This window comes from Panthera pardus, unplaced genomic scaffold, assembly GCF_024362965.1.
Source record: "Panthera pardus isolate Hobbes unplaced genomic scaffold, ASM2436296v1 HiC_scaffold_2, whole genome shotgun sequence".
Taxonomy (NCBI): domain Eukaryota; kingdom Metazoa; phylum Chordata; class Mammalia; order Carnivora; family Felidae; genus Panthera; species Panthera pardus.
The window spans coordinates 126,777,579-126,801,513 of NW_026526765.1; the positions used below are offsets into that span (position 1 = coordinate 126,777,579).

At 48.8% G+C, this 23,935-nt stretch overlaps 1 protein-coding gene across 4 annotated transcripts in view; it reads left to right on the plus strand.

The window, feature by feature from the left end:
• LOC109250833 (core histone macro-H2A.1) overlaps positions 1 to 23,935 on the plus strand; it is a 79,287-nt gene that overhangs the window by 15,278 nt on the left and 40,074 nt on the right. For all 4 annotated transcript variants that reach the window (XM_019421946.2, XM_019421944.2, XM_019421947.2 and 1 more), the window contains exons 3-4: positions 16,285 to 16,391; positions 16,819 to 17,016. In XM_019421946.2, the coding sequence (XP_019277491.1) occupies positions 16,285 to 16,391; positions 16,819 to 17,016 (305 nt within the window). The remainder of the gene's footprint in view (positions 1 to 16,284; positions 16,392 to 16,818; positions 17,017 to 23,935) is intronic.

Below are 23,935 nucleotides of genomic sequence, written 5' to 3' on the forward strand. Positions count from 1 at the left end.
CTCTCTCTCTCTCTCTCTCTCTTTCTCCCAAAAATGAATACATGTTTAAAAAAAAAGTGTCTGAACCACCAGCAGCCCTTCAGACAGGGGACCATCAGAGCCCAGTGACACCCCACCACCACCCTCCCACCCCCGCCATGCAGAGCGTGTTTTCAGTGGTGAGGGACCACATAGGTTCTCCTTCATACAGTCTGCTCCCGGCCGGGGTAGATGTGGGAGGAGGTTGTAGCTTTGTATCTTGCTCTGAAAAGTGAAGCAGGCCTCTCTTTGTCCTCTTGGGTCCAGAGCCCAATCATCTGCTGTACTTAAAAGGAAAAAGGCAACACTTGGAACCAGCTTGGTCGTGGCAACCAGATAGGTCCTTCCCCAAATCCAGCTTCCCTGCTGGACTCTTTCTGGAGTTCTCCCCAAGCAGTGTGACACTGTCCACTTGTCTTCTCAGTGTGGAGGACTATCTGGGCCTCCCTCCATTCTCCACCAGGGGAGTATAGCAGCCTGTATTGCTCTTGGGGCTCTGTGAGGATTGACACTGCATCTAAAGTGTTTAGCCAGCTTTCTTAGTAACCACTCAATACATAGTAGATGGAAGTAAGTGTTACTGCATGGAAACTGAGGCAGTCAGGGCAGCCCCAGTCCAGTCATTGTCTTTGCCCCCATGGTACTGTGGTACTTCTCCCTTAAATGACATGTAAGGCAAAAGGGAACCTGACTTTAATCAGTTCAGAAGCTTCTGGAATCTATCCTCTGTGCCCAGCATAGCACTACTGGAAGGCATAGGAGATGTGAAATGAGAAATATATGGCGTGGCTTTTGTCCCAGTGACCTTTCCATTGATGATGGGGATCCCCAAGCCCAGACACCAATAAGGGAATAGGGCAAACGGGGTGAGGGGGATAAGTTAAAGGTACTTGAGTCCCACAGTTGGGGGTGGAGGGTGGTGAGAAATCAACAGTGTGTGGTAGAGCAAAGAGCAAGCACCCTTATGATTTGATGGTCTTGAGTCATGGGTCAAGGTCCTGTGGGTCAGCATTGCTCAAACCGCGCTCAGCAGAACCTACATATCTGGTGAAATTCGAGAGGTATTCCACCAAAAAAACACAGCCGTATGACTGAGGTCAGAAGATGGCTAGATTCACATCCTCTCTTTTGAGGTGGATTTATGAATAACCTCGACAGTTTTCTCAGTAAAGGAATTTGTTTTAGTTTGGGAACCAGCAAGAAATAGCTTTCTTTATGGCAAGACTCTTTAGAGCCTTTAACATGTTGGTGTCACTGTGAATCCCCATGGGAAGGAGCTGTGCTACGTAGTGGTTCCCAAACTTTTATCACAAAAGTCTTTAAGGAACACCTTTAAACACCTTGCACAGTACAGTGTAGGGAACACTGGTGTGGCTTTAGCCCATGACAGATGGCACTATGAGGAAGGCTCAGTGAGGAAACAAAATCGAAAGCTGTCATGAAGAACCAGCTTTGGTTTGTTGTGGCATTGAGGCAGGAAGCTTGGCTGATACATAAGGAGACCTTGGGTCTTCCTCTTCCATACAGGGCCCAACCCATAGAAGGTGCCTGAACATTTGCTAGGTGAGGTGGTATCTTGGGAAGCCCTTAGCACTTACTTTGCTAAGCTGAGTTGCTCAGATATTGACTCGGAGATGGCCTATCATACCCCAGGCTCTGTGCCAGACACTGAGGTCCAAGACAAAAGTCTCTGCCCAAGGAACTTACTTCCTGGAAGGGAAGTGCCTTTGGAGCCATTTTATCCAACCCTTGAGCAAAGAACAGGCCCGGTTCCTGTTCATCAAATCCAAAAAGATGTGCGATGACATCTTTTCCTTTTTTGGGGGGTGGGGGGCAGAAACCCTGTCACATGGCCTGAGCACAAACCTTACTCTACCAACTTCCCTCCTAGTACTTAAGCTTGTTTGCAGAAATTCAGTGCACTCCCAGAGGGTTTCTCTGAGAAAGATGTCAAGCCCTGGCAGCCAGCTCTCAAGACTGAATGCTGACACCTTGTGATAGGTATAGACTCTCCCAAGGTGGCTATGGGAGCAGCCTGCTGGTATGGGTCCCTAAATTGTGGTCCATTTAAAAACCCAGCACCAGGGGCGCCTGTGTGGCTCAGTCGGGTTAAGCGTCCGACTTCGGCTCAGGTCATGATCTCACGGTCTGGGAGTTCGAGCCCCGCGTCGGGCTCTGTGCTGACGGCTCAGAGCCTGGAGCCTTCTTCAGATTCTGTGTCTCCCTCTCTCTCTGACCCTCCCCCATTCATGCTCTGTCTCTCTCTGTCTCAAAAATAAATAAACACTAAAAAAAAATTTTTTTTAATAAAATAAAAAAATAAATAAAAACCCAGCACCATAGGACTGCATTTCCACCTCTCACAAGGTAAGGCTATAGCTAGAATTTTTTTTTTCCTGTCTTCTTTGGATCTAAACTACAAAATGATGATCTCTGGAGTTTTATATTTCTAAACCCCACTCCTGCCATTTTCCCAAGCCCTGCCCCTCTCAGTGCCCATGTTTCAGCCTTGGTCTTCCCTCTCCTGTCTCTTGTTGCGGACCAGAGCCTCCCTGTCTTCTAATCAGTACCTGGAATCTTCTCCCCATAGATGCTCCAGTCAGAAGCTGCCGTGATGAAGTTTACAGGGCCAGCTCCTGACCTGGGGAACAAGCAGGGTCCCCTGGGTGACCTTATGGCCACTTTGCAGACTAGATGAGTCTCAGCCCTTGTGCTTGACCACATCCTACAATAAAACCCTAAGGGAAAGGGGTGACTCTTGCGAATATACCTTGCTGTCTGGTTTGGCTGACGAAATGATCATCCTTATCCCAAGTTTCAGCTTGCTTCATTTCTGATCTGTAACTGGGTCAGATGCTGCGTATCTCTCCTGTGTTAGGGGCTGGGTTGCACTCCGTCCCCGCCCTGTCTCCTCTCAGTGCAGGAGGGGGAACCCTCCCTTTCAGCAGCCCGTCCTGTTACACCTATCGGACTTGGTGCTTCTGGCCTAGGAAAGAAAGGATCTGACAAGCTTGGCAGATTGAGGTAGGCAGAGGCTGCCCTTGGCTCCATCACTTACCTGGCCTCTTTACCACTTTCCTATCCAGGACACCCGAGTGTGTCCTGTTACTCCTGCAGCTAAAAATAGGGCAGGAACAAGAGGACAGTCAGGCTGGCTCCTTGATACTCTGAGGCCCCCCCAAATTTCTCCTGAGTCTCTTGCTTGTCTGCCTGACCGCTCCTACCTTGGACTAACACTTCAGGCCGGGACCCAGCTAACTCCTGCTGGCACCTTCTTGGGCATTCATGCTGCCCTCAGGCTCTCACCACCCCACAGTGCTCATTCTTCTGCAAAGCCCTTTGCCAGTTTTATTCTCCTGAACACACACACACACACACACACACACACACGCACACACGAAAGGGAAGAGATTTAATGAGCCAGAGGGCTGCAACTAGAATGAAGCTGGAAACACTGGAGTTGAGACTAGTGCACTGGACACCCATTGTGTGCAGACCATAGTTAAATTCATATTCCCATTTTGGGTGATATGAGCAGTTTGTGTTTAAAAATGTAAGAATATAGGGGCACCTGGGTGGCCCAGTCAGTTAAGCATCCGACTTCCATTGAGGTCATGATCTCGCAGTTCGTGGGTTCAAGCCCCGCGTCGGGCTCTGTGCTGACAGCTCGGAGCCTGGAGCCTACTTTGGATTCTGTGTCTCCCTTTCTCTCTGCCCCTCCCCCAATTGCACTCTGTCTCTCTCTTTTTCAAAAATAAATAAACATTACAAAACACATATTTTTTAAATGTAAGAAGCTAAAGCTCATCCATAATGCCATTGCCCAGAGATAGCTGCTGGGCCTGAATGCCTCTTGTGTGTATGCACACACGCATGAAAGGAAGTTAGATTTTAGCTTCAATATTTGTTTGTATTAATATCTGCGATTAACGATTTCCACTGATAGCCCATCACAGAAAATCATCATTATACATAATCTTGCAGAGCCAATCATGAGTTAATTTAGGAGGTGCTCCCACCTATGCTGCACTGTTAGTTCTCCCTCACCCTCCCAGGGGAGTAGATGATTCCATGGTGGGTAGACATCTGAGGAGTGCTTGGGAAAGCAGTTTATCACAAGGTGCCTTTGACATTTTCTTCGTCGTGAGCTGTCGGCCTGCTCGCCTGTTAGCAGATCCAGGGTGGGCAGGCCTCAGGGCTTGAGGAGAGAGCCTGGAAACCGCCACAGGGTGCAATGCCTGGAGCTTCGCTACCCCAGGCAAGATGTGGAGGTAGAAGCCCGGCTTGACAGCACCCTTCTCCCACAAGCACGTGAATCTGCCATGGAGCTCAAACACTGAGTTTCTATCCAGTCCACCACCCAGTCCTTCCAAAGGGTCCATAAGGTGGTCCATGAGAGTGTAAGTGTGACTGGGGCCCACTTCATGAAACAATGGCCCTGCTACCCTCCCATCTCGGGGCTAGGGGCTGGACTGTGTCACTGGGATCAGAAAGGAACGGCCTCATTGCTTTCTTTTCTCCCAGGGTGTGGCTGGTCTTCTTACTCTCTTAGCAGTGTCTTTCACAGAGCTGAAGTGTGTGATTTTAATGAAGTCTGGCATCTTAATTCTTTTTTCATCTATTATGCCTTTGGTGTTGTCTCTAAAAAGTCCTTGCCAACCCAAGGTCATGCAGATTTTCTTGTTATCTTCCAGGAGTTTTATAGTGTTTTATGTTTAGGGCTGTGATCCATTTTGAGTTAATTTTTGCAAGGGGTATAAGGTCTGTGTCTAGATTCACTTCTTGGGACGTGGATTTACAGCGCTAGCGCCATTTGTTGACAACCTCTCTGTTTTCTCCAAGATAAGCTGCATTGCCTGGGAATGCTCGGTGGTCAAGGAATCTCACTGTTGCCTCATGATTTCCCTGGGAACGGTGACATGCCACTTTCATTTCTGCCATTGGGGTCTGCAAATGCATCGACAAGTTCCCTATCAAGGGCTGGGTTTTTGCTGGGGCCAGTGGAAAAGCACACAGCAAGACAAAACCTGTTTTTGGATTCAGGCAAGGAAAAAGGTGTGCCCAACACTAAGTGTGCCTCTTTCCTCTCAGACCTGCCATCTGGGATCACTTAATTGTGACTGAGGTACATCCTTTAGGATTTCATTTCATGAGGTCTTTTAGTGATAAGCTTTCTCAGACTGTTTTTGAACATGCTTCTGTCACATCCATAAAGTCGTTAGCTGTTACTTCTTTAGTGTCTCTATTCTGGGATCTTTCTCCTTATAAAACACAAATCAAATATATGTTAGTGTTTCATTCTTCCATATCTGTTCATCTCATTCTTATTTTTCATTTCTGTCTTGCAGGTCTTATTTGTGGATAATTATTTCTGATTTATCTTCTGGAACTGTCTCCCAGTTTAATAATTCTCTCTTCAGCTGTGTCTTATCTGCTATTTAATTCAGTCACTGAATTTTCAATATCAGCTTTGAAACTTTTATTTCTAGAAGTCCTGTCTGGTTTTCTTTTGAATCGGCTTGGTTGTTCTTTATAATTTCTTATTTTCTCTTCATTTTCAAAGTTTTCTCTAAAAATTATTTCTCTAACTAAAGTTATTGTGTATTTATTTGAATAGCTCATTTTTTCAATTTCATCAAGGAAAATGACAAATATGACTATATATCTAAAGCATATAATGTGATGATTTGATATCCATACATATTGTGGAATGATTGTCAAGTTTATCTGAATAATCCTAATAGTGGAAGTCTTCATAAATCTATTTCTGCCAGATTTTGTTGTTCATAAAGTCTACCTCTCTTCAAGGTTACAAAGGAATTCCCCCTGTGCTTTTGGTTGGTATTTTTATGTTTTAATTTTTTACATTTTTACTTTGATCCATTTATCCTGATACATAGTGTGAGATAAGGATCGACTTAATTTTATTTCAGATGGTTACCCAGTTTTCTTAACACAATTAATTGAGTATCTCATCTTTTCCCTGGTAATCTGAGATGCTACCTTTACCATACGTGAAATTTCTAGATATATTTAGGGTTATTTCTGGGCTTTATTTTCTGTTTCATTGGTCTGTCTAGTTACATACTTTATGTTTCTCATATCTGGTAGGTCTTTTATTGTCTTTGATTGTTTTCTTTACTAAGTGATGTTTACCAATGGTAAAATTTCCATGTTCCCCTGGACATACGGTGAGACATTCATTTCCCTTCCTGCTCTTTTTCCTACCCAGTTCTCCTCCCAGGAGACAGTATTATTAGTTATATGTATGTTATCTATCTTTCTAAAGATATTTTTCTTCTCTGTTTTCATTTCAAAATCTAAAATATGAAATGCCAAGAAATAATCAATCAGGATAATGGGTACATGTGATATGCACAGACTGACACTGATATTTGAGCCAGAATCTTGGCTGGGAGAATCTGAGGATTGTTGATCTCCCCAGTACCCCCCAGGCCCCTGAGCCAACCCTGAGACCTCACTTGAGACTGTGAGGTGAGGCCTGCCTGGATCTTGGACCATCAGGGGGCTGGGATGACTTTCCTCTTGGATGACTACTTTATAGTTCAGTTCATACTGCCTGCCATGGATCCTGAGTGTTGGCTCTAATACATGAAACCAGGCCAGTGCCTTAGAGAATGTCCCTGTACTTCCATCCTTAATCACGGTCTCAGTGGTGCACGTGCTTAGTGTACTTGTTTAGTGATCCATTCTTAATGACCTATTGGTGAAGGAGTTACCAAGCTCTAACCAGGTGCAAGGTGCCAGGCTGGGTGCTGAAAGTTGAAAGAATCCGTGTTCATTTCAGAAGATTTGTACTGAGTGTCTGTGATGGGTCAGACATATCGGAGGTCGTATTTGTGACCCCGGGGCTGGAACTGTGCCTTCCCCACCCCTCCCCCATCACTGTGTGCTCAGCTGCCAGCATGAGGGCTTACATTCTGCAGCCGCTTAGTAAATAGTTTTTTACTGAAGGTAAGAAGACCAGCTACAGGGATGAATTTCAGGAGGAGGGAATGTCGGTAAGGTCACAGGCTGCCAGGAAATTGATGAGATGGGAGCTGAACTAGACCCCTGGATTTTTAAATGTGGCATAATTAGGGTTATGCTAATGACACAAGGGCATGGGGGCCAGACTGAGCTGAGCAACAGCAAGTGTCAGGCAGCTGTTGGTGGCAAATGGGAAGGCGTGGGAAGTTTATCAAGAGCTGATCTCTCACTTCTGACACAAAAGCCACTGAGGATGTCTGTACCTTGAAAAGCGGAGGAAGTGAGGAGCCACTCCACTGACTTAAATAGCAGCATCCCAGGAGCCTTGCTAGGAGTACCCCAGGGTCTCTCTGTGGATGACCACCAAGAATGGAGAAGGAAGTGATAAGAATTCTACAAATATCTTCTCTCTTGATATCTTCCCGTTAAAATATCAGCAACTAATAAAACATATTTATAGTCCTCTTGCTTTCTTTCCCTGCCTGAGGGTCTCTATGTCTAGTCAACCTAGAATAAAATATGGTGAAAGTGAAAAGCCACTCCTCAGAGCTATAAATACGTTGTAGCAAGAAGACAGACCCAAAGGGTATTCAGGACAGTGCACCTCCCTCCATCTCCCTGTCTCTCCCGTCCCCCCTACCCCACCCCCCAGCTGCCTCCAGTTCCAGCTGCCAAGAGATAACAGGGACTCTCCTTGCATTTGCCAGGCTGCTCAGCCTGCCTGCAGCTCTGACCCTGGCTCCCACCTTCCTTTCCTTTATGTCTTCCCTCCTTCATTTTATGTCCCACCTTCCTTTTTAGGCAAGTGCCTTCTGTGTGGTAGCCAGAAGAGCGTGTTCCCTGGTACTTCAGAGTCCTGTGACGGCGCCTGATGCTGAGGTGTCCTCTCACGGGATTACTGTCATGCCCGCGTACACAGGGAGACATTTGTAGAGTGGCCTTTACAGAAGACATTTATAAATGTCGTCCTCATTACAAGGAGGCTCTTGCTCTGCCAGAGCCCACATTTCTTGCCTGCAGGACTGTGGGAGCCATGTGGGAATCCAGGGCCTCTGTAAAAGGCTAATCGTAGGCTTCCCTTGCCATGTCTGTCCTGATGGATGCTCCTTGTGGTAACTGGTAACCAAGGTAGTCTTTGGTTAACATTTATCTGCTGCTTCTGTAAATCTGGCTATTGGCTGCCGAAAGTCAGTATCAGAAAATGAGGGCTTTTACCTGGAGGAGCATTGGTTTCCTTGCCCTCTGGCCTCCTCCCCAGGCCCTGGCAGGTCCCCATTCCAGATTGAGAGTGGCTTGTAGTAATGTTAGTTTTGGGGGCATGGAGGCTGGTGCTTTCAGTGCTAGGCAAAGGCAGAGCGATTAAGGAATGAAACATCTGCCTTATAGTGAGCACTTGCTATGTGCCAGGCACTGGCTAAGTGCTTCACATTTGGTAGTTCACAGAATCCTTCTAAGCCTATTCTGCTTAGAAGGAAATTGGGGCTTAGAGTGTAAGTAACCTCTGCGAGGCCACTCAGCATAGTGACCCGTCTCTAGAAGAGCGTCTCCTGTAGGTTCTCTTCAGGAGCTCAGACCTTAGCAGTTACCAGGAAAGCATGGGGGTCTCAGGGTCCCTCAGTATACTGTGCATCTCCGTTGTCTCCAGTGGACGTCACAGGAGGATGGTATGCACCCAGTCCTCCAAGGCTGGCCTGGTCCTGGGTGGAGCCACAGCCTGGTGAAGGAGGCAGACAAGGCCTCCCAAGAGGGGCAGGCCCTGAGCAGTTGCAGGGTCCTGTGGCCTGGAGTGGGCAGAGGGGACAGGGGTCCTGCAGGGTGGGGGGCCTGGAGGGGCGAGGAGTCACCGACAGGAAGGAGATGGGTTTGAACACAAGAAGGGCCGTGGCCGTTGGCATGACCTGTGCTGGGCTATAGAGAAGGGGCGGTCAGGTCACTGTCGGAGGTGCTGGCTGTAGCAGCTGCAGGACAAGTAGGGTGCTGGGGGAAAGAGGAGCGAAAGAGCCCTAGGAGAGAGGAAGTCAGTGCCCTCATACTGCTCTAAAGAGAGTCGGTGATGCAAAGAACCTAAAAAGTCCAAATGCTCATAACTCTTGTGAGAAGCAGGATTGAGCAGGCTGGGACAGCTGTCAGGGCCTGGGGGGCGCCTGTGACGCAGAGTTGTGAAAGCTGGGGGTGCGGTGGGGAGGGGGGGCGGTGCACATACCATAGTTACCTCTGTTCATTTACGCTGCGTTTTCATTTCATTTCTGACATTTTGAAAAGATAAACTGTGCATAAGGGAAACAGCACCAAATAGGGTAGAGCAAAATGCCCTCCCCCGATGGAGTTCCACTGAGAGTAGGCATGTGTGCACCACAGGTCCCTGAACGCGCATGCGCGCCTAAGGGCTGAGGACAGACATCGCCTCCGCCCCCCCGCAAGAGGGCATCCCGCCCCACGCGCACTTCTTGTTCTCCTCCTTAAACGTCCCTCTGTCAGGGAAGTGTCACCACGTCAGGGCTGTTGCAGTGAGTTTCCTCTTTACGTTACCCCCTTCAAATCTTTTCATTTCAGCAGACATCTGATTGTTCGCCCCTTCCCGAGATGAATTAAGAACAAATGGCTGTGAGTTTCCATATCAAAACAAACACACATATTAACCGCTTCCTTGAAGATTAACTTGGCGTCCTTGAAAGGGAGTGAGTGGGAGGGTAGAGGGCCTGGCCCAGCTGTCAGCCAGGGGTGGGGAGAGTTAGAGCAGGCTTTCCTGGGCCCGCCCCCGGCACCTCATCCTTCCACCTACCTTCCTGGGCCTTGACTTGTGCTGTCTCAGCAAACGGTTTTGGTTCTGCCCCTGCTGTGGCGCACTCTGTGGGGGTCAGACAACAGCCCCAGACCCCATCCCTAGGCAGAGACTGCCTGTGGGGCCGCCCTGGGTGCTGCATTCTATCAAAGTAAGTCTGGCAGCCCCAAGGTTAATCAGGTTCAAGTGCGTTTTTCAAACATATGTAAACTGTTAAGTGTAACAGCAAAGAGTAAACTATCGGGCAAGGAAACACCAGGTTTTCTATATTGCTTTTCTCCTCCTCCTCCTTCCAACTCTCATGCACGTGCATCTATCCGTTTAGCTAGGCCGTTAGTGTGATAGGAGGAAACTGAGGAATAGGAAGTTTAGTTTTCTTCTCCTGGAAATCCAGCCTGCTACACTTTTTAAAAGATGAAGTGTGTGGTTGTAGCCCCAATAACTGTAGTTTACATTTATCCACCGCTCTAACCATGGAACTTGGTAACTCGTTAATCCTCACCAGCCCTGGAGTGACCTAATTTTCATCCCCTTTCTATAGAGAGGGAAAGCCTGCCTTGGGTGTGCGTTGGCCATTCACAGCAAGGTGTGGGAGCTGGGATTCATACCCAGGCTGTCTGACAGCAGACCCTAGCTCTAGCACGCTGCCCTTTGTGGCTCTTGCACTCCGTTCAAGACAGACCGAGGAGGCAAGCTTATACAGAAGTGCTGGAGACTTGGGGGAAGATACAGGAAGATGTTCCAAAAAGGAAAGGTACTCAGGCACTGGGCTGGGTTGCAGGGTTAGAGGAAGGTCATGTTTGTCAAGATTGAGATCTCCTTTTTCTTAATCTGTATCATGTAGAATGACCTACTTTTTACTTGGAAGTCTAAGAACCAGCTTACTTTAGAAACTCCCAAATTAAGCTGTATTTCTGTCTTACTGGGAGACGTGGGGAAGGTGGGAGACTAGACCAAATGCTCATGGGTTTTTAGGAGGGGTCTGTAACGTGGGCTTAACAGCAAGGGACAGTATGTGTCAGACTTGGAACATCTGCAGAAAAGCAGCAGAATGGCTCATTGTTACAAAATACCTTGCATCTTGCACAGAAAATGCTACCTTCTGTTACTGCTGTCGGTTTTATTTTCTCTGTGGAATCCCCAGTTCCTTTGAGGCCCCGGGACAGGCAGACTGGAGAGCTTTGCTGTGGCCTGTAAGTGAGGCCCTGGAGCTCTGGGTTGACAGCTTAGCAGGCTTCAGACTCTGCCGCTCATCTCCTGAAAAGGTGAGGTGCAGGCCGGTGGATTCTGGGCCCCCAGGCGAATTGGAGGAACTCGTGGTGCAGTCGGGATGCAGGAAACTCTTAGCATTTCCTCTCCAATTGGAGTTGATTGGGTTAAAGCTTTCCAGAATGGTGTAAAACAGTTCTGAACTCCGTGAACTGCTGAGGGAGGCCCGATGAATTGAAAGAAATACAATAAACAGATTGCTCGTCATGTTGTTGGCCTTGTAGCAAATATCTGTTTTCTCCTTGGGATTACGTGAGCATTTGCTTTCCTTTGATTTCTGGTTGTTATTTTCAATATTTCTTTTGTTAACGGAGATGCTTCAAACAGCTCTGGAGAAGCCCCTGAGTCTTCGCAAGGTTTGTGTTTAGAGTTTGGCTCAGCCTCCACACGTCACCTGTTAGCTGTTAGGAGTCTAATTCTGCAAGCCATGACTTCATCTCCCTAAAGGAAGATAGACGGAATGCTTCAATACAACAGATAGGGTTCAGTTCAAGATGTGTGTGTGTGGGGGGGGGTGGTGGGGGGCAGGGTGGGGAAAGACTAAGCCTTTGGTCTCTGGGTGAACTTGGAAAGTAGACCTGTCAGAGGTATTCACATTCAGACAGCTGGTCTATAGCTGAAAAGGCTGCCAAATAATGCCATTATTCACGGCTGTGGGAATTTTGTCAAGTGGCCTTAAAGAGATCACGTTCCATGAGGCTGGGGGCTGGGGGGCCCAGGGGTGTCTGCAGTGCTTGCTGCTCTGAGTAGAGAATAAGGTCTCATTACTGGTCTGGGCCACTACAAATGATGGATCCAGTGCCTCACTACTTGCCAGAGACTGGCCCTGGCCAGGAGTGGGAGCCAGAGATGCTTGGGTGTTTTGTGAGTTAGATCTTAAAACAAACAAAAAGATCTCAAAACAAAAAAAATAGCTCAGAAGCCGGCCAGTGTTACTTGTCATTCAACATGTCCCCTTTACCCTTTACAGCATTTATCACTGGGAACCTTACCACACTTAGAGTCCTTCTCAAGGCTGACCCCAAACCAGTTGACCCTTTGGGCCCAAACCAGTTCATTGTTGGTCATTGGTAACAAAATTTTTCCCATCACTGGCCAGGAAGACATGGCTTGAGGGGGTGGAGAACCTGGTAAGGGGTCTGTTTTTTCTCTTCCTAACTGCTCTTGCCCAGTTTCCTCCTGTGGTTTCTTGCAGATTCCATTTGTATTGGTTACCGCCCACAGGGTTGTAGCTCCTAAAAGCAGCCTCCAAAGGAGGATCCAACCATGAAGCTCTGGACACCATAGAGAAAAGGACTTGTGTCTGTAGATCTGGTGCTTTCTGGATTGTCTTTCCCAGAATCCTTTTCTCTTAATGTAGGTAGGGGAAAAAATTTTTTTAGAGATGGACAAAACCTTCCAAAATACAAGATGAATCAAGTGTAGGAAACCATCTCTTGCAGGAAGGCATGGTTTCCATTCAGGTTAAGACAGAGCTGAAGCTGGCCCGGGACTACCCCTCCCCCTTGTTTGTGGGGGCATGAGCCCTTCCCACTGTGTATGTGGTGGGGGCCGTGGCAGGAACCTACATAACAGCTCTGAGCCTAAGGCTTCCGTGACCCTGCCCTTGCTGTCATTTGCAAAGACGGGATCAATTACTAGGAAGGAAACTGAATGAGGAAGTCTCCTTTGGTGGCATGTGCCCTGCCCCAGTTCCCCAGCAGCCAGCACCCACTCCCTCTGCAGAGCAGATGGGGACTGTTGCATAGGGCCGAGCAGCTGGCATTGCAGCCCTCTCCTCTCCGCCTGCGGCGGGCAGCCGTCTCCTGGCCAGGAAAGCCCCTTGTGATTGCTATTTCTGAAACTGGCCTGAGGACTACAGGGGGGGCATTTATGGAGACTTGGCCAGGGCTGAGTTCGTGTTCTGGGCTCCTGCCTTTGTTAGCTGTCAGATTCGGCCTCCGTCTTTCTTGGCTGCTGTGAACTGCCCCGGCTCTCTGCCTGCTGCGGTGCACGGCACGGTCGGGCGTGGAACAGGCTTCTCATAAAAGGTGTGTCTCAGAGGTGCTCTGTCTTGTGTGTCCCTTGACAAAGGAGTTGCTATGGTAACTACCCTCTGGAAAACATGCAGGAGTCAACTGCAAGTACGGCTCTTGCTCAACTAGCTGGAGTGTGAATATGTGCCCCTCTTTGTTCTCCCCACCTGCCACACCTCCTCTCCCTCCCCACAGGCTGAGCTGAGGGCCTGCCCTTTGGCAGTAGAGGGCTAGAGGGCAGGAGGGCCAGTCCTCTTGGCACTCGCAGATTGAATGCTGGATGGGGTTTGCTGCCAGAAAAGAGTTGGGGATTTTCCTGCTCCTTGGTGAAGGAGGCAGAGGAGTGACAGCCTGGCTCTTTCCAAGGAGCTACACTGCTCCTCATCCCACTCAACACACCTATCCCTCAGTGTCGCTTCCACGTGGATCCGTGCTGACTTAGCAGTAAGTGAGTGCAGGCCTTGCGATGGATGGCCCAAGTGTGGAAGCTCAGGCCATTAGAACCTTTAGCCACAAAGCAAGAGCGCAGCGGGCGGGGGCACAAACGCTGCTGGAAGCTAGGGGGAAATTCCTAGAGAATTCATCTCCAGATTGCTGTGCCACGGGTGCTACTCACAGTCCTTCCTGTACTTTAAATGCTTGTACATGCTGCCTGTCTCCTACCCAAATTAGCGGCCCAAACCCACCTTCTGAGTCTTTGCATCTGTCATCACCATCTTCACTGCACACAGGAAATGTTAAAGCAGTGCTGCCTAACCTAAGACCACAGCCCTTGCCCACAGTGGCCATGGTGCCTTCTCATGGGAGAGAGAGCCTTCCACTGACACTCTGGGGGCGGGAAGAGGAAACTGGCCACGTCCACGTGCCTGAGAAGCCATCCTTTCAATCCATTATGCCGGAGGACTTCCGGCTCTGTTGTGGGTCTCTACTGGAGGCCAGGTAAAGCATTCTTAGCACCTTATTGGGAAAAGGTTGTAATCCAACAGCCTCCTTGTGTGCATTCTGGCTCTGCAGATATGGATGGCCCCGTGTTTCCCTGTGGTGTCAGAAAGTGGGGGGGGGGGGGGGGGGGAAGGGGGGTGGCAAGGAGCTGAGGGGATGGCTGAGGCCAGGAAGAATGCCAGATGGCCTTCAGTTCTGTGGTGCCACCTGCTCCTCTCTGGCCTTCTTGCCACTTGGTCTCCGGCCAGAGATGGCCACAGTTCACTGTCTTCCCTCTGCCCTCACTCCTAGAGCCTGTGCTCACACCAGGTGAGGCTCCCACTTCAGCTCCTCACCAGCCATGGGCAGGACAGTAGTGTTACAGGTGTGCTGCCTCCTCGGTGAACACAGCAGGAAGAAGCCTGAGGTGGGCTCATTTCTGCATTCATGGCCTCTGGGGCCTGAGGCCACTGAGGCATCCCAAGCACCCTCTTCTCTTCTGCATTGGCCAAGATAGGCCCATCTGTGCTAGGCATAGGGACACTCCACCATGATCACTTACAGGGAGGCTTCAGTGAAATGGCTGGAGGGGCTGTCTCCCCCTGCACCTGCACTCAGGGCGCTGGGAAACAGTCCTGCTGAGACTAACGAGTCAGGGTGGGAAGTGGGCTGGTTCTCCTCCTGTCCTGGGCCCTCCCCGGGCCTCACTCTGGTGACTCTCAACTGTGAAATTCAACATGAGGGACACTGGCCTGGGAGCATCAGGTGGCCAGGGGCCTTGTGGTGCCTCCAGTGTTCGTGTGTGCTCACTGATGGGATTATGGAGTAAATGAAGTCCTGCCTTGGGTTCAGAGTGGAAACCTGTCCCAGGTGTGACTGGTTTTTCACTTCTACCAATATGAGAGTTTGTGTGAGTAGCCAAGCAATTTTTCAGCATTCTACACACACCATAGCTACTGCATTCGATTCAGCACTTGGCACTTGTGGATGTGTACCATGGAATATTGTAAACTTTAAAGACAGGACTTTCATGTAGCTAGAAGGTTTGCCCTACTTTGTAATGAGTCTCAGTTTTGCCTTTGCTGGAGACATCCAGTGTTGACACCGTGACCTGGAATACTAGGAAATCTTTAGTACCAGGAAGAGGTCAGGCTTGAGCCGGGCCCAGAGGACCACGGCATGGGCAGAATTGCAGACGTGGGGAGGGAAGTAAGATACATTTTGAGACAGTCTGGGTTAAGGAAATGAGGACACAGTGATGATGTTGACAGCCAGAGCATTGTGCTGCCAGGGAGAAAAACCCTCTTGCCAAAGGGCACTGGCTGTCCCCCGGGTTGGGTGCTGTGGCAGAGCTGTCACCCTGTCCAGTGAGAGCCTGCCCCGAAGGACTGGTCAGGGGACTTTGACTAACCACCAACCAGGGACCGAACTTCTAGCTTTCTAGCTGGTAACATTTTTTTTTCAGTGTCAAGTGTACAGAATGCTGAAGGAGGGACGCTTGTGTCATACACCTAGATTTAACAGCACGTAGCGTATCCCCACGTTAGTTTTACTCCATGGCGTCTGTCAGAATTGTTTGAGAGACTAAATTGCAGACATCAAGATAGTTCACTCCCAAGTACTTGGGCAGGTATCTCCTACAAACAGTGTTCTCTACAGGGTACTGATGGGCCACACCCCAGAAAATTAATAATCCTTTAGTATCTAATATCCAGTTGACATTCAGATCTCATTTTTTCTCTAGAATGACTATTACAACTTTTTTTTTTCTTGGCTTTGAGTGTGAATATGCAGTGTTGGACATTGCTTCGGTCAACAGATTTGCTCAGCCACCTCCCCCCACCATCCCGTGGACACATGCATGAGCCGTTGCTTATGGTGCTCGGTTGCCTCTCAGGGCCACACTCTGGCTCTGCAGGGTCGGTCCTGGTGACGTGTGGAGTGCCGACTGCGGGCAACCCATTCTGGGAAACAGGTTCACATGTCAGCTCCACCATTTATCACCAAGAGACCCTCAGCTCCTCCCTTCTCTCTAAGCCTCCGTGTTCGCATCTCCAAAACAAAGGAGATGGACCGGGGGCCTCCTGGCTCCGTTCGGTACCTCTGTGGCTTCGCTCAAAGTGTGGCCAGGCAGGACCCCTGCAGCTTCATACCTCAGGGCAGCTGTTTGATGAGGCTGCTGCCTGTGCCCATTCACAGCACCATGAACTGTGGGGGGGATCAGGAGGATGCCCGGGACCCCCTGATGCTCTAACATGACCAGCTGCTCTACCCCTCTGCTCCCCACAGCTGAGATTCTGGAGCTGGCTGGCAACGCAGCAAGAGACAACAAGAAGGGGCGGGTTACCCCCCGGCACATCCTGCTGGCCGTGGCCAACGACGAAGAGCTAAATCAGGTATGGGGCTCTCCTCCACGTCCCGCACACCAGATGCTTGTGCAGGCAGTCACAGTGGCCGAGAGACGGAGGGAGGTTGGTGTTTGGCTGGCTCTCAGAGGTTTGGGCTGCATTTTGGACTGTTAGCAGCTTCTCCGCCCCCATGGCAGTTCTTCCTCCAGGCTTTATTTGGGAGCAGTAGGGAATGAAACAAGGTATTTGGCTCTCCCTGGAGGAAAGATAGTGAAATTTCACCAGAGTGAGGGACCCTGAGGACTTATTCCCTGTATAGTGAGCCTGGGTCTCATCAGCATCCTTGTAGATCCCGTGGATGAAGGAGCTCTTCATCCCAACCCAAAGCAAGAATGTGAATGGGCAGGGCTGGCTTCTTGAAGGTCAGAGACAGGGTGGGCTGGCTCACCATCTGCTACTTTGATTTTCCTGCAAGCTGCTAAAAGGAGTCACCATAGCCAGTGGGGGAGTGTTACCAAACATCCATCCGGAGTTGCTAGCAAAGAAACGAGGATCCAAAGGGAAGTTGGAAGCCATCATCACACCACCCCCAGCCAAAAAGGCCAAGTCTCCATCCCAGAAGAAGCCCGTGTCTAAGAAAGCAGGAGGCAAGAAAGGGGCTCGGAAATCCAAGGTATGTGATTTGGCAGGAGTGGGCAGGTTGGGGCAGGTGCAAGCAGGTGAGGTCATGAGTGGCTCCTTTGTGCTGAGACTTATCCGAGGACTAAGGAGGAACATATGGGAGCTGCTTGCGGAGAGGCTAGTCCAGCTCAGGTGGGCAGAACTGGGGGACCGGATCCCGGTAGGCAAGGGGTGTGAGGAGGGTCTGAGGCAGATAGCCCCAGGCTGGAAGAGCCCATTCCTGGCCTGCCAGGGAGATGCTTCCACCTCTGGGAAGGGACCTGCATGTGCAGGAGCTTTCCTGTGCTAGGGGTGGCTGCCATGGGGTCCTACCCACAGGTACTGGCTGCCTCTCGGAACTGTCACTGTGTTACTGTGCCTGCATGTCCTCCACTGTGCATCTTCCAGTAGGATGGTTCAGACAGTTGGCTCTGTAGGATGGTTGCTTTGTTAAGGAGAAAAATAGATGTGTTATTCAGGTGCCCCTACCAGACCCAGCCTACACCGAGCAGGTCCTAGGTGCTGGTCTTTTTGTGGTGAGTGAAGCCCTCTCATTAGTGTGACCTAATGTTTTCTTGGGTGGGGCAGGCCAGCTGATCCCCATGTTTGCTCCTCACTGCATGGAGCACAGCAGCCCACCCTCGGGAGGTCTGGGCCTGCAGGTGGTTGCTCTTACCTGTCTGAGTATCAGCAGGATCAAGGGCAGGTGCAACTGGAAGCAACTGGAACACGTGCTCCATGTTCCTCCCTCACCCTTCCCTACCTTTGAGCTGTTGTCAGAACCTCCGGGGCCAACAAACGAGGGACAGTGCAGTGAAAGCTCATCATCAGTAAAATGGAATGTAAGCTGCCCTGCCCTGGGCCCCCCCCTCAGGTGTGATCCTTCTGGTCTCCAGCCAGACGAGGAGGAATTCACCCCTGGCAGAAGGCGACCTGGCTGTTTTGTGAGACCCTCAGTAGTAGCTGGTGGAAATGCCTTGTGGGTCAGATGCAGTGTCAGCACGTTCTTCCGAGCAAAACCCAAGCCTCTTACCTGATGAGGTGGTGAGGACACCTTCCCAGGACAGGCTGCAGCAGCACTGACCCGGGGCTAGGCTCGGGGCCACACTCCCGGCACTCCTGAGCCAGTCCACAGAGCAGGCCCCAGGCTCCCAAGTTTGTGTCTATGCTGTTCGCTGGCCTTTGGTGGTTGAAGTTCTTGTACACCCTTCTGGGCGCAGACACATGATTCCCTGAAAACAAAATCTGAATTCCTCTTGCCACCAGGCCACCACCCTGCCCTACCCCACCCCACCTGACTGAGAATCACTCCCAGCTCTGTGAGAGAGAAACCTGTTCCTGAGGAGTGTCCTGTAGGTTCTTGCCAGGCGCTTGTGCTCCACCTAGTCCCGGGGGAGGCTCAGGACCAGGTGAGGATGTTGCAGAATGCTCTCTTACTCATGCTCACCAACTGTAAAATTAGCATATTGAACCGTTCTAGCATTTGCATTTGCTGGGAATAGTGGGGCAGGGAAGGCAGGGGAAAGGTGCATGGGCAAGCCTTTCTAAATGTTTGAGGATCAAGATGCCAGGTCCATCATCTCTTGAACATGGGCCTCAGGGAGCTGGTGCCCTTAATGCTTGGCTGAGCCTTCTTCTGGCTGTGGCCCTAGCCATGGCCCTTGTTAATGCAGGCCCACTGCTGGTTGGCGTCTGAGCAGCCTCTCTGATTCTGTGTCTCGGGCAACCCTGGGCTGAACCCCGCTCCCGTCACCCCACTACTTCCCCTATTAGTTCCTGCCTGATGACTTTCTGCCTTCCCACTTAACCGAACACTAAGAATGCTGTGTCTTTCTTTTTGGACTTCAAATGAAGGGTGTGTGTGTGTGTGTGTGTTCAGCTCCTAGTAGCTATATTTGGAACTCAGTGTTTCTAATAACCATATGCCAATAATCACTCGAACATTCAGCTTTTCCCTTGATTACAAAAGCAGGAAGTCTGTTATGGTGGTCTGTTTTTCTTCCACACAATAAAACACATTGTCTGCTTACTGTACCAGTATTTGGCTAACATTAAACCCTGGGGGAAGCTGAAATTGGAACCGTGAACAGCTAATTTTCAAAACATTTGTTTAATGTAAATTGTGGTGTCAGCTCCCAGAAACAGCAGAAAACCTGCATCTCCAGGTTTAAGTGGAATGTTCTGAAAATAACCTTTCCAGAGACATGCAGAGAAAGCCTTCCTAACATGCTAAAGCACTTGGAGTAAAAGGGAGTTGGTATTTTTCAAGTGTCAACACGTGAATTCCAAATCATAATTTTCCCCCCAGTTCTATGTAATTGGAAGGTTTTGAGAGTCTCCAGTTGTGACAGCTGAGTCAGCTATTGTGGAAGCGGTTGGAGAAAGGTGCCAAAACCCACCGCAGCCAGGAGTCCAGGGCCCTGGTGGTGCCTTAGGGCTCCTCCTTCCTACTTGGGTGGCCTCAGCCAAGTCTGTGCCTCAGTTTACCCCCTCCCATGAAAGGAAGGGGTGCAATCCAGCCTTATGCTTCAATGACTGTGCCTATTTGCATCATGTTTCTGACGAGGTAATAGGTGTCAGAGTTGGGATGGCATGAAAGAGAGTGCTGTAAGAAGTCCCCCTCTCGCCACGGCCCCTCACTCCTCCCCAGAGCAGTCTCTGCAGTGAATTTTTATGGGCCTTTCAGAAAGTCTACGCATGGAAAAGCATATAGGCCCATACAGTCCTCCTCGTCATACCTGCCTTTGGATATAAATAAGTCCTGTTACCCAATGCTTTCGCAGGGTGGGGCAGTGCTTAAGGGCGCCTGCTCACTGGCTTTGTGGAGAAGGACGGGAAGGGTGTGCAGCACACGGGTTGGGTGCTGCTGTTACTGACTTGTTCTACAGCTCTGACTATACGGCTGGTTCTTTCTATTTCATGATGTGGTGCAAGTGGCCTCTACAGTGTGCAGTACCGTGTTAACCACGTCTCTGTGGATGAGCTTACAGCTGTCCCAAGCGTTCCGACAGACAGTGCTACAGTGACCATGATGGTTGATGGGTGTGTGTGCCCACGTACCCGTAGGATAAAGTCCCCAGTGTGAACTTGCTGAAGCAGACTGTTTTCCAATGGCTCTTGGTCACATCGAGAACATTTTGTGCCATTAAGAAATTCCAAAATCTGCCTTGTTCTTTTAACATTCAGTGCCAAAGTTGTCAAAAGAAGATGTGTTCATTCGATCAGTATTCACCCAGCCTGCACGTGCCCATTATTACTCTTGGGAGTGAGGGCACAGCAGTGAACAAAGGCCCTTGCCCTCCCCTGGTGCTCGGTGAGCTCTGCTCTGGTCTAGCAAGGAGAGGCAGAGTCATTCCAGAAGGGCTGTGGGTACATGCGGGTGCGGTGACAAAAATACAGCAGAGTGACAGCACGAGCGGTGTTACTTCACACAGGTGAGGCTTCTTTGGTAAGGTGACCCTTGAACAGAGACCTGAGAGGGTAAGGTGTCTGGGCCCTCAGGTGACTGGTAGGAGAGGTGACTGGCAGACGACCAGCAAGTAAGTGTGCCTGTCCCCCTCCCAGGGAGAACTCAACAGGACTTGGCATGTGAGGTTCCAACGTTTCCATAACATGCACACCTTTGGCAGTTGGAGAAGCCTAGGAATCCTTCCCAAGATAAGGTTTTCAAGGGCATAAATTGTTGAAGATTCAAAGGAAACCGTTTATGCTTAAATCTTCCAGGTTAACACCCCTTGTCAGAATGTTTACCGAGAGCCATAGGATAGTCTTTACGAGATCTCCAAGAAGATAGATAGTTGTTGCCAAAAATCTGTATAAAAAAATGCTCTCATCTAGGATTTTTCTTATTTTTTCCTTAAGTTTTTATTCAAATTCCAGTTAGTTAACCTACAGCGTCATATTAGTTTCAGCTGCACAATACAGTGATTCAGTCTCACGTAGGATTATTTAAACCTAAATCCACACTACCACCCTAACTGAACTCCACCCCCGTGTGGAAATCACCCTCTGGATCATGAAGATAGGCTTGCTCCTCGCTGCCTGGCAGAAAGCCCAAGGTGATTTTGGGAGAGCACCTGTTTCTTTTTTGAGAAATAAATATTGAAACTGAAAATTGAGTGGTGAATGTTCGGGTTAGGGATGCCGAAGAAAGAGATTGGTTCTTTCGAGAAGCCGCCATCCTTGCAATTAAGAGGCCAATTTTGCTGGCCTTTTAATGAGCTTTCTAGCAGGTCAGACATCAGGGTGAAAGAGAGTGTGCACAGGGAATCCTGGATTGAGGATTTCACATAAGGCATTTTGGACCTCAGTCCTATGTGTTCTTAAAAAGGCCACTGACTCTGACTGATGAGGATTTGTGCCGTTCAGAACAAAACAGGGTGCAGGTACAATACATGGGGGCTTTGAGATTTGTAGAACAATACAAACTTCTCCAAAATCAACATTTCAGAGATTGACAAAGAGTATTGCTTGCTAGCGTTTCCGCTTCGGGCCAGGATCTGAAAAGAATCTACCACTATCACCATTTCTTAAAAGAAAATGGCATTTTAATCCGAGAGGCTGGGAAGGGAAATAGTCCCTGACTACAGGCTTTATGTAAAAGTTCATGAAACAATTACTAATGATTTGAATGTAGTGCTATCTCACGAGGGGCACCTGAGTGCGACTACCCTGTCTTGGGTTGGGAACCTTGCGCGGAAGAGACAGCCATTTGCCAGGTATAGAGGCTGGAGAGAACCGGGGAGGAAAGGCCCGTCCTGTACAGACAGGGTTTGGCAGCCTTCTCTCAAGGCCAGTGGCTTATCAGGAGTTCTCTCACCTTAGACTCCTTTTCCCCACAAGGAATTGAAGGCAGAGGGAAGTCCAGCAGTTTTCTCAAGGTTACATCACTAGTAGAACCAGAAATGAAATGCAGAATTTCAGAGCCCAAACATAGTGTCATTTGTATGACCTTTGACCGTGGACCACTTACTTTTCCTTGGCAAAAGCCCCTCTGTTCTGTTGGTGGAGGGCTGAATGCCTTCTGTTGTAGGTGAGTGGGGCAACAGCTTAAAAAGTTTTTTTAATACCACATTCTGGGCTCATCGTGAATATATTTGTGCCTTTGCAATATATACCCTGCTTACAATTTCCCCCTCTCGTTCTCTATTGCACTGTTTTCCAGTTTTATTGAGCTGTGCTTGGCGTGCAGCACTACACGTATTCAAGGTATACAGCATAAGGACCTCGCTTAAATACATCATGAAGTGATTATCACACTAAGTTTAGATGACCTCCCTTATCTCATAGAGATACAAAAAAAAGTGTTTTTCTTTATGATGAGAACCCTTAGGACTGACTGTCAACAACTTTCACATATGCCATACAGCAGTGTTAACTAGTTGTCCGGCCGCACCTTACATCCCCTGTACTTATCTCCTCACTGGAAGTCTGTACCTTTTGGGGGAGTATTTTAAAAAAGCAGTGTAGTTGCCCTACAATGTGAAATTAGTTTCGGGCCCTTAACACAGTGATGGGTCTTCTCTGTATGTTTTTACTGCTTTCACCGCACGTGTAGCTGTCATCTGTCCCTGTGCAGCATCGTTACGGTAACGTTGATTTTATCCTCCGTGCTGGACCTTTTACCCGTGTGACTTCTTCCCTCCATAACTGGAAGCCTGCACCTACTACTGCCCTTCACCCATTTGCCCTTCCCATCCAACCCCCTCCCCTCTGGCAACCATGAGTTCTCTGTATTTATGATTCTGTTTCTGCTTTTTGTTTACTTATCTCTTTTGCTTTTTAGATTGCACAAGTAAGCGAAATCTTGGTATTTATCTTTCTCTGACTTATCTCACTTAGCATAACGCTCTCTAGGTCCGTCTGTATTGTTGCAAATGGCAAGATCTCATTCTTTGATATGACTAATATTCTTTTGTATGTGAATGTGTATTAAATGTGTATGTGCCACTTCTTTATCCATTCATCTATTGATACTCACTTGGGCTGCTTCTCTCTACTCATTATTGCGAATAATACTGCAGTAAACATAGGGGTGCGTGTCTCTTGTCAAATTAGTGTTTTCGTTTTCTTTGGGTCAATAGCCAGTAGTGGAATTGTTGGATCACATGGCAACTGTATTTTCTTGTTTTGCATAGTGGCTGCACCATTCTGTAATCCCACCAGGGCTTCTTTTTTCTCCATATCTTCACCCACAGTTGTTATTTCTTGTCCTTTTGATTTTAGCTATTTTCATAGGTGTGAAGTGATACCTCATTGTGGTTTTGCTTTGTGTTTTCCCTGACGATTAATGATGTTGAGCATCTTTTTATGTATCTGTTAACCATCTGTATGTCCTCTTTGGAAAAATGTCTATTCATGTTCTCAGCCTTTTTTTTTTTTTTAATGTTTTAATTTCAGAGGGAAAGACAGAGCGTGAGTGGGGGAGGGGCAGAGAGAGAGGGAGACACAGAATCTGAAACAGGCTCCAGGCTCTGAGCCGTCAGCACAGAGCCCGATATGGGGCTCGAACTCAGAAACCGTGAGATCATGACCTGAGTCGAAATTGGATGCTTAACTGACTGAGCCACCCAGGTGCCTCTCTCTGCCTGTTTTTTATTGGATTATTATTTTGGTGTTGAGTTGTATAAGTTCTTTATATATTTTAGATATTAATACCTTATTAGGTATATCATGGCAAATATCATTTGCTATTTAGTAGTCTGCCTTTTCATTTTCTTATTTTTTTAATATTTATTTTTGAGAGAGAGAGACAGAGAGACAAAGCACGAGCAGGGGAGGGGCAGAGAGAGACAGAGAGAGACACAGAATCCGAAGCCGGCTCCAGCTCCAAGAAACTGTGAGATCATGACCTGAGCTGAAGTAGGATGCTTAACTGACTGAGCCACCCAGGAGCACCCCCCTTGCCACCACCGTTTTCATTTTCTTGAAGG